This window comes from Symsagittifera roscoffensis, chromosome 6 (genome assembly GCF_963678635.1).
Source record: "Symsagittifera roscoffensis chromosome 6, txSymRosc1.1, whole genome shotgun sequence".
Lineage (NCBI taxonomy): Eukaryota > Metazoa > Xenacoelomorpha > Acoela > Convolutidae > Symsagittifera > Symsagittifera roscoffensis.
The window spans coordinates 43,821,658-43,832,465 of NC_087067.1; the positions used below are offsets into that span (position 1 = coordinate 43,821,658).

Genomic DNA, 10,808 nt, shown 5'->3' on the forward strand with positions numbered 1-10,808 from the left:
TTTCTGAGTGTTAACTGACAGCATCTTAATAGGGAGTTGAGAATTTCAAATTCGGTTACTTTATTTATTAGCCAAGTTTTTTGAAAAATTGCTAAAACCATAAAAAACGCCATATCTCGAGAACCAAAAGGATTTGAGCAGTCATATTTGAACCAGATAAGCAATCCCTGCGCTAAGTGTACCACGACAGCATCCACTGTAAGATTGAGATTTTCAAGTTCGCTCTCCCTAAGTTATTCACCTTTTTTTTTGAAAAAAAATGTTATAAGAAGTACGAAAAAACCGCCATATCTCGAGAACCAAAAAGGATTTGAGCATTCATATTTGGAACCAGATATGCAACCCATGCATGAGTGTACCCCGACAGGATCCAAAATAAGGTTGAGAATTTCAAGTTCGCTTGCCTTAATTTATTTCTTTTTTTTTAAAAAAAAAAGAAAAAAACGCCATATCTCGAAAACCAAAAGAATTTTATCACTCATATTTAGAGGGCAGATATGCAACCCCTGAGCTGAGTGTACCCCCGACAGCACCCACTATATGTCTGAGAATTTTAAATTCGGTTTCCTTAATTTACTTAGTATTTTTTGAAGAAAATTGAAAGTCATAAAAAACGCCATATCAAGAAAACCAAAGCACTTGAGCAGTCAAATTTGGACGCCAGCTTTGCAGTTTCTGAGTGTTAACTGACAGCATCTTAATAGGGAGTTGAGAATTTCAAATTCGGTTACTTTATTTATTAACAAAGTTTTTTTGAAAAATTGCTAAAACCATAAAAAACGCCATATCTCGAGAACCAAAAGGATTTGAGCAGTCATATTTGAACCAGATAAGCAATCCCTTCGCTAAGTGTACCACGACAGCATCCACTGTAAAATTGAGATTTTCAAGTTCGCTCTCCTAAAGTTATTTACCTTTTTTTTGAAAAAAAATGTTATAAGAAGTACGAAAAAAAACGCCGTATCTCGAGAACCAAAAGGATTTGAGCATTCATATTTGGAACCAGATATGCAACCCATGCGCTGAGTGTACCCCGACAGCATCTAAAATAAGGTTGAGAATTTCAAGTTCGCTTTCCTTAATTTATTTCTTTTTTTTTAAAAAAAAAAGCAAAAAAACGCCATATCTCGAAAACCAAAGAATTTGATCACTCATTTTTAGAGGGCAGATATGCAACGCCAATGGGTAACTGACAGGACCCCGACTGAGGGTTAAGAACTTGAAGTTTGCTGAGTTCTTTATATCTTATTATTTTTTGAACTTTAAAGATCATAAAAACGCCAAATCTCGAAAACCAAAAGGATTTGAGCAATCATACTTGGACGCTAGATTTGCAACTCCTGAGTGTACCCTGACAGCAACCCAGTATAGGTAGGTAGGGCTGAGCAAGTGCGGTTACTTTATTTTATATCTGTTTTTTTTTGTTGTTGGAACAAAAACAGAAAAAATTATAAAAGGATTAATTATTAACTTAAAGGATTTGAGCCGTAATACTTGGACGCCAGAGACGCAACTCTTGAGCTAAACCAGATAGCACCCATTATAAGGTTGACAAAATAATATTTAGTTAAATCAATGGTGGTACAAAAATTTGATAGTTTTACGTTGCGAATATAGAAAAAAAGTTCAGTTAAAGCATTCGCCCTACAACAGATTTTAAACTGTTTATTTGAGTAAATATTTCAACCCTTTCAAGGTTTTGGCCATTTAATAGACGAACATAGCGACTTCTTAAAAATAAGCCAAGTGATTTTCTTCAGCATTACAATATACACTATAGCTTAACATGCAAAAAATAATACTTTCAAAAAGCTTAAATATGTCCACATAGAGACTTCTTAAATATATCAACATGTCTCAGGTGAAACGCCAATTTATATTTTTTAGATTAGATGTATAGAAAGATAAATAGATAAAGATTTGAAACAAAAAAATTTGAATATCCAAACCCTATCAACTATTCTTTACAGTGGCTAAGCGGAGCTTCAACGTTTTGATACAAAAAAAACATAAAATTGCACGCTAGCTGAGAAAAAATGAGACGGACAGCGGCTTTGTGCAAAAATACAGAAAAATTAAGACCTATGAAAATGATGACAATTCGTCTCGATTGGTAATTTAAAAAATGTTTGAAAAACCATGCAAAGAAAAACGAAATTGAAACTACGACCGGAAGAAAACTTATTAATTCGAAAAACCTTAACAGAAACCCTCTCGCCTTCAAAACCAGAGACGCGCGCCGACTCAGCCGAGCATGCTCGGCGGCTCGAAGCAAAAATTGTCGGCAGCGGCTGCTCAGCCGGCTGAAAGCATCCTAGTTTTCTTTAATTTTTAAAAACGGACTCTGAAACATATTTATTAGTCGTGTACGTCTTTAACCGGCGCATAATTCCCATGAGCAAAAACCAAGTGTTTAAAATAAGTGGCTGAGAGTTGTGATTGTAGTTACACCTAGTTAACGAATTAGAACGATGGCTAACGCAATAGAAAAATAGCTGACGCAATATAGTAGCTGGCTTATAACTGTATCACTCACGAAATGATTCAGCCGAGGCTGGCGCCGTGTATTTCGTGGCGGCTGATTGTTATTTTGAGCTCCGGCGGCTGGCGCGCCCCTCTACTCAAAAGACCATCGAGTTTGTAAAATTGCAAGAAGCAATTAAAAATAGAAAAGAAAGAATTTTTCTTTTGCAGGTATGCTCAAAAATTACTGTTGCAATAAAATTATTGCCAACACAGGTGTTCGAGAGATAAATCGAAATGACAGCTGCGAACAAAGTTATTTATGAGGAAAAAATCCAGCACGGCAAGAGTAATAAGGAAAATATATTACAAAGGCAAAAAAATGCCTGTAAAAAGCTTTCAAGTATTTATATGTTCACTTCCATTTTCCTTCAGTTTTATCAACTTTTTCTTTATTAACAATTAATGAAAACATTCATATCTCAAAGAATCGACCCTTCTCTTAATATCGTTCGCAGCACGGAAAATTATACAAGCATCATCAACAAATAACAGCCCAAATTGACGTGCTAAACGCATTTATGGTGCACTTAACAAGTAATTATCATTCGTATGCCAAGGATCGATAAGGTATAAAAAAAAAACTTTGCGGTGACTATAAGTTTCGTGATATTGCGGTTTCTCGAAAAGACCATAGATCTTTCAATACTACACCAAAAGCACAATAATTACATCAACCTTCACAACAGAAAATTAGGTGTGATGCTTGAGGCGACAACCCAAAACAGGCGACGATTCGAAACAAGCGACAATTCGTAACAAAAAATGTAGCGCTGAACACTGAGTCATGCGCAGTATTCCTCTCATACCGGATGTAACCGAAGCAGAGCAATCAAATGCTACTTTCCAATGCCTTGTTGCCAATTGTCGCTTGTTACAAAGTGTCGACCTACTGTGGTGATGAACGTTGCGCTTTTGGTGCGGCATTGAAAGATAGATGGCGTGGTGTCGAGAAACTGCAAAAATATGAACATTTTTTTAAAGTCAACACTGCATTTAGATGTGACGAACGTACTTTACAACCCAAATCTATTCTATAAGGTAGACGCCGTTAATTTTTCGAAATACTTTATGAAATTTTAAAACGTGAAATCATGTTAAAACGGAAACACTAAAACATACGTAGATAAAATGAAACGCTGGTAAAAAAGGCGCCCAAAAAACTGCGTTCCTTAAAAACTGAATTTTTGGGCAGTTTTTTTTTATTGTCCTTATATTATTTTTTCAAAATTAAAATTTTCAAATAACTCACTTTTTTTTGAAAAAAGAATGGAAAAACTAAAACTAAATTTAAAATCATAGTACAATGGAATAAAAATTTCACAAATGCTCGTGTAATTTCATATAAAAGAATAAATGATAGCTATCTTGAATTTTAAATTATTCTGATTCTTTTCCTGCTGGATTTCCGACTTTGAGCTTCTGTATTTTTACGTCCAAGTAAAAACTCGGCAAAAAGAAGTAGTTCTTTCCCAGAGAATTACCGTTAGTTTAGCAAACTGAATTCGGACTATTTGACACAATTCCTGTAAGTCTTCGGGATGTTTTTGTTGCAATCGTGCTAGAATTGCAACTCGGGCAAATTAGTGATGCCTTTCTATCCGCGCATTTCTTGTGGAACACTCTTTGACAATTTTCACATGAAACTACAGAGTCGTTGTACCACGGGAAAACCAGTTCTTTGTCTTTACACAACAGACAAAGTTTGTATCTTTGGCGACAGAACGAGCACCTCTCGCAATGATATTTAGTCTGTGCTAAAATTTGTTTTAGGTAATGTTCCATATTATCAACTCGAGTTGATGAAATTTCCACAAAATCTTGTAGCGAATAATTTCCTGTGGCTTCAAATAAATGCGTTCTCGTTTTGTGAAAATGTGATCTGATTTTTGATTTGTATCTGACCGCGTCGGGAACATCACAAGCGTCTATGCATTCCATAACCAGAGATATTTTCAACCTCAAATCTTCGATTCGACGCATGATTGCCATTTTGCTTGACTCTTCTAGAAATCGCGGACACAAAACTCTTGGGTTGTAAATCGGTTTAAATTCCGTCTGCTCAAAAAACTCTTTGGCTAGATTTGACACCGCAAACTGGTGGAAGTCCCAGTTAAATATAATCTTAGCGGGAATTATGTTTGTTTTTCCAGTGACACATGTATTACATCCAAACTTGCCGTAATAGAAGCAGAACTGGAAGCCGACGTACCGATTAGAGTCAGTTTTCAGACCGCAGAACGCACAACGCATATTCTGCTCGTCTCTCATGTGCAAGAAAGGGTTTTGAGGTTTGTCGCAAACTTCCACTACTTTTTCGTTGCCGATGATGGGTTCCCATGACAACCTGTCTTTGATTTCTTCTAGTGTTACCTGAAACAACCATTTGCTTTTTAGAGCTGTAGGTGATTTCAGTTTGATCATGCCGTATAATAGATAAACATTAAAATCGCGTCAATAGGCACGAATGATTACAATCGCGTCAATTGGCACGAATGATTTAGTTATAATTTGATAGATCAAAAAATTCCTTTTGATTATACATAAAACGGGGATAACAAGGCCAGTTTGTCTCTACTATTATGTTCTGACTGTTAATTCTTAAGCGAATAAATGTAACAAAATTTAGGTAGTTCTAGATAAAAGATACATCAGAAAAGCTGTTTTAACTAGCCTCAGTTTGTCTGAAGATGATGTTGAGGTCTCTAAGCGTAGTTCCAACTGATCCATTATGTTGCTCTTTCTGCTGAGTGCACTTAAGACACTCTGTCGCCAGTTCAGAAGGACAAACAATAGGATACACCTTCATAACATCTTCTGAGACCTTTTGCCGATTTTGTTTCTGAGGAACGGACGACCGGCAATCTGGAAAACAGAAAGCTCCACCTCTCGCCCTCGGGGTCAAAGTTTCGATCGATGATCTCGACTTGCTAGTTTCGTCGCCAATTGAAATCTGATCATCAATGAGTCGGCTCATAAATTCTGTTGTGTGCTCTTCTCGGCCAGGTTGGGTGGTGTCCGACAAAACTGATTTGTTGTCGGAGCTGCTAGCATCCGAGGCAGCTCGAAGATTTTCGTCTCGGCTGTCAATCATTTTCGACTCATTTATATAACCTACGAATAGCGGACATTCAAACACTAAGAGGGGCAGAACTCATAACTCGTTTAAACACTCGTATCAGTATTTCCATTCAATTTATCGCTCTAACAAGATTACCGCGCAGTTTTTTAAATTAACCTTAATATACTTATCATACTAGTGTGACATTTAGGTTACCACACTTTGCCTTCATTAGTCAACTTACGCATGTTCATACGCATTTCATGAAAAGATCAGTACGTGAAATTTGTTGTATGAACAAAACTAGTTAATCTGCAGCATGCGTTCAATCGGCGTAAAAAAATTCTTTACATGCACACTCGCAAGTGTTTGAAACATGATTTAAAGTGAGAATACAACTGTTTTAGCATGTGAAAAACAAATATGAACACAAAGAAAGATAAACAGTTTCGAAACTACTACATCATGATTACGTCTCCAATGGCATAATTCCCAAATGGCATAAATTTCAAAAAAAAAATCCCAAATGGCAAAAATTTTGAAAAAACAATCCCAAATGGCATAAAAGTTATTAATTTCCCAATATCATAAGATTTAAATTAGCTTGTAATTAAGATAACCGGAAAATTCAACAAAGAAAGAAATCAATTGAATTTTAATTTTTACAAGTTTTGGCAGATTTCTGAAATACTATCCCAATATTCGTCAATACCAAGCGATTGGGTTTCGAATCTCTGTTTCACGTTGCAAATCATTGCGTTTAAGTTTCTCCATTTTTTTTCTTCGAGGAACAAAAGCTTGGTAGCCCAATGAAAATCGCCTGTAAGATCTTCTTGCCAAGTTTTCTTCATTTTGTAAAATTTTAACAAACACCCAAAAATTAGGGCAAACTCGACGACCTACTCGTGTATTCAGCCGGTTGTTGTAGCCTTCACATGCATTTACTGTTCTCAGAGTGCTCTGCCTGGGATAAACGTTGTAGATACTTGGTGGAAATTGATGTAACTAAGTGGCCAAAAAATAGTTCAAAAAAAACACTAAGATTTGTAAATCGGGAAACCAGTAATCTTGTCGATGTTTTTGTCGTTTTATTTTGAAGCAAACCCAAAACCAAGGGAATTTTTGATTCTTCAAATACTCTAAAAATAACGTAAGCTTGGTAAACTTGAAAAAATGACAATAACCCAATCTCTGTCGATTTTTAGCAAGATTTTTTTCCATCCTGCGTTTCTGCCCATTCATCTCGAATTCTTAACGATTCGATACTTCTAGGAATTTTTGGCATCATTGCGTATCGTTGGCGATACAATGTCGATTTTAAATTTTTGAATGAGCAGCGACTTGTATCACTGGTTCCGGCCACAATTTTTTCCGTAACTATGAGCAACTGAAGCGAGCGGGTTTTGAGAAATTTCCGAAAGAAATTTAGTTTTTAAAGTGAGATCTTTATAGCGGTTATAGTCGGGCATATGGGCATGAGAACTTGGATGAGTCAACAGGGTATCCATTTCAATATTTAAAGTGGGTCTGGAGCCGCATTCAACTTCAGTACAAAGCCATAAAAATTTTGATTGTAGCTTCGGTTTGTTTTTATAGAAACATCCTTAGAAATACAAACTGCAACCTCGTCTCTTTTTGAAAAGTTCAATTTGGCTCATTTTTTAAAAATCTAATAGTTCTTCTTGAATTAAATGTTGATGAGTGATTAGTAATTTGTTGACAAGTGAACAAAGCAAGGCGTGAAAACTGTCTGGAAAGATCTTACTTTTTCACGCCTCAAAGTTTTCACATATTTATTGAAAATGTTTATGCCATTTGGAAATTAATTTGTTTTTATGGCATTTGGGAATTATGCCAGTTGGGAAGTTACCCTGATTCATCAATGTCTATCTTATCAACGATTTTATTTCATTTAAAAGAGAAAGTAATCAGAAACTAACCATCTGAACCACCAAAACTGTCGTTTTCCTCGGTTGATTGTTCCTTTTCCTGATAATCAACAAAAAGGTCATCAAATCTAGATGCTGCAATTGTAGTCATCGTTACTTCACACATAACCAGATGGGCAATACTTCTGTCTTGGAAGGAGCAACTGGTCCATTCCTGTTTACCAATCACCCTATCTAGTGGAATGTCTAATAGAGATCCTGATGTGCTGTCACAATTGGGGAATGGTCTAAAGTCAAACACTGTATCTTCAATGAGTTGATAATCCACGTAGCTCGACAGAGTTGGCGAAATTTGCCTTTCACTTTCACGTGAGGCTAAATTATCAGGACTACTTGGACCCATTGTTGGAGAAACATTGATTCTTTCTGCAGCAAGTAATCCAACTAGCAGGAAAAATAGCTTCCCAGAACAATGAGTGATCAAATTAAGTTATCGCAAACATCGTATTTAAAATGGAGTACCAATTTCATTCAATTTCACTGAAAGAACACAATTTACAGTTTACGTTTAACTTAAAGTTTACCGAAGTTCAAGTTAGACGAAGGTTAAGTCAAATTAAGTTGATTTATATCAATTCTGCGCAGTGATATTGATCTAATACTATTTAAAGAGACTCATGCAACAATATCTGGATGTGACAAGAAATAATTGGAGGGTAATTTTTCGTTTAGTTAGAACTGTTTTTACGGCTTAGGTATTTCGCACGCTCAGTTTGGATCATTTCTTTAACTTTTTCTGCTCTTATGGTGAAGCGATCCGATGTCGTTAGTTTAGAATAAAATTCATTTGATTTCTCGTTAATGGTTGTTAGATCAATTGTCTTCTGGGCATTTTTGAACAATAAAGCACTCATTTCTTCTTCGGTTTCTTCAAGAACAGGTCGACCTGAGTAATCGCTAAACCTTTGTTCAACATCTTGTGCGAAGGTTTCATTTGATACTGTACTTTCTCTTTCAATTTTACCCACAAAGGATATCTCAACAACTGTAATGGGACTAAACATGAGCCATAACGCATCCCAGTAACTCGTATTTGTACCCACTGAGGATGAAACATCAACAGGTCTCCATAATTTTAACATGACTAGCTGTGCTTGCATAACACCTTCTAGATTACCAGGAACTACGGGACAAATCGCCGAGGCATTGCTTGAGATATAGGTTTGAGGCTGCATGAAGATGAAATTTGAAGAAGTTTCTAGTGACTTAATTTTAGCGCCAAAATGATCCTTTACTAAATTTTTACACTTTCCTGGTGGTACAGTAAGATGCCTCGTTTCATTATCTACGAAATCGATATCCACTACTGTTTGCATCGCCAAGTAGTCGAATAAAGAAGATTTATTGGATATAATAATTCTTGGACATTTTTTCAGGGACTGACGTTCAAAATTGACGTGAAGGCCCATGACAGTGAATAGGAACTTCATGGCAACTTTCTTTGCTTCAAAATCAGGAATGAGAACCCAAATCAAAATTATTTCCAATAATAGTGCCAAACGAACTGCCAGTAGAATTATTCCAATGGGGAAATATAAAAGCACCGGCCAAGACCAGCGCTCCAGTCGGAGATGAGCAACCTTATCGGAAATCATAATCTGAAAAAAAACAAAAGTTATTAAAATCGACACTCTTCTGCATATTAATATCAATTCAAAGCCACTCTTCTCTCCCTTCAGTTGCCATTTTTGAGTGATTTAAAATCCAATGTGGTCTACAAATCGTCATAAAATCAGTTTAGAGTCTTTTGAATTTCTAGAACTCAAGCACCACTTAGTTCTAACAGTGAGCAGTTAATCTTTGTCAGGGGCATTGCAAAATGATCGCAAGCATATCAGGGAATGAAAAGTGGTTCTGTAGGAGCAAGTTCTATAGCTTGCCAAGCAATGAGAAGTTTCTGGTGGACTCAGTCATGGCAATGTTTTGCAAAAACAATTCAAAAGGTTGCGTCTGGGGCAGATTTCCCGACTGTTGTATGATTTCATGATGCAGCCATGGGGAGCAGCGCCTTGGGAATTAATTGAACATCCGGACAAGATAAGATAAAATGAACTCTGGAAATGCGAAAAAAACTCCATCGACTTCAAAAGGTAGAACATGAACAACACTTATGGAGGTTGAGCTGTTTCATAAGGCCTGTGGAGATCGAAATTTTTGCAGTATCAAACTAATTCATGGAGACTATTTTCGTCACAACACTGATTGACTTTCTTGTAACCAGAGAAGAGCAACACGTGCTTTTTCGGGTATGTGAGATAAATCAAGGTTTCGATTACCAAAACATGAACAAAACGTCAGCCTAATGATTATAAGCTTCATGCTGGCCTTGCAAAAAACAGAGAAGACTATCTTGAAGTTCCGAGGGTCAAAACCACCTACGGTGGAAGTTCTTCTTGCAATCGTGTGTAGCTTTTGATTAGACGAACTAGACGAATCAGGAGGGGTTAGTTTTGACTGATATGTTAATTTTCAAAATTTCGATTTGGACGTGAACGACACGTAACCTTTTAATATATTTCGCACCAACAGAAATTGCGAAAACAGAACGACAGAAATCTCAGTGAAAACAACAACAACGGAAGTCGTGTGAAACTGATCGAGATTGAAGAAAGAATAGGATTGTCAGAAACTATTCCGAGTTGTAACGATTGTGCAGTTACAATCGTTACAAAGCAATTCACGAGAACCAGGAAGGGTGTTGGGACGACGTGTCCAGCCTTCCGGAAGAAGATAAGGATGTTATTTCTCCGGATTCGAGAATCCGAGGTGTCTCAAGACTTGAACTGAAATCATTTTATATAAACTTTTAGCTTCCCTATTATGTCATGAATTGAATTTATTTAACATCAGAATTCATTTTTTGACGATGAGAAGCTAGGAGTTAAGGGAAAGGGTTGAACCATCTTCGATGGAGATGATGATTTTTATCTACTTAACAAAAACAATAATAAAATAATAATTAGTAGTAGCTCTGTTTTTAGGAGTGACCTCGTGGTCTGGGAATACTGAGACCCAGCCATGAGCTCACTATTTCTGCATGTAAGTAAGTTAATTTGAGCGTTCTGGTCGAAGCCGGAGAACAGTAACGTTTTTATCGACCCGATGTTAGAAAGACCACCAAAAGAACTGGCTTTGGTAGAGACGGCGAAAAGCATGTAGAGCTTAATTTAGACGCTGGCCAGTCGTTTTATAGCTTAGCTTTACTTTCCGTCGATATGTACTTCCGGCCGAATGTTACATAGATATTTTTATGGCGCTCCTGAGTATTTTTCTTT

General features: G+C 36.5%; 1 protein-coding gene across 1 annotated transcript; it reads right to left on the minus strand.

Moving 5' to 3' along the window:
* Nucleotides 1–3,833: 3,833 nt before the first annotated feature.
* On the minus strand, nucleotides 3,834–9,133 carry LOC134848312 (uncharacterized). The gene is made up of 3 exons (XM_063865710.1): nucleotides 7,525–9,133; nucleotides 5,198–5,637; nucleotides 3,834–4,896 (listed from the first exon to the last, which is right to left on the minus strand). Exons 1-3 carry the CDS (start codon nucleotides 7,874–7,876, stop codon nucleotides 4,015–4,017), a joined length of 1,674 nt encoding a protein of 557 aa, XP_063721780.1. The 5' UTR covers nucleotides 7,877–9,133; the 3' UTR covers nucleotides 3,834–4,014.
* Between the last annotated feature and the right edge of the window lie 1,675 nt (nucleotides 9,134–10,808).

Coding starts and splice junctions, on each gene's coding strand:
- LOC134848312 (XM_063865710.1), bottom strand. CDS start 7,876: ATGGGTCCAAGTAGTCCTGATAATTTAGCCTCACGTGAAAGTGAAAGG. Junction 5,638..7,524: donor CAGTTTTGGTGGTTCAGATG/GTTAGTTTCTGA, acceptor CGCTATTCGTAG/GTTATATAAATGAGTCGAAA. Junction 4,897..5,197: donor TCATCTTCAGACAAACTGAG/GCTAGTTAAAAC, acceptor TGGTTGTTTCAG/GTAACACTAGAAGAAATCAA.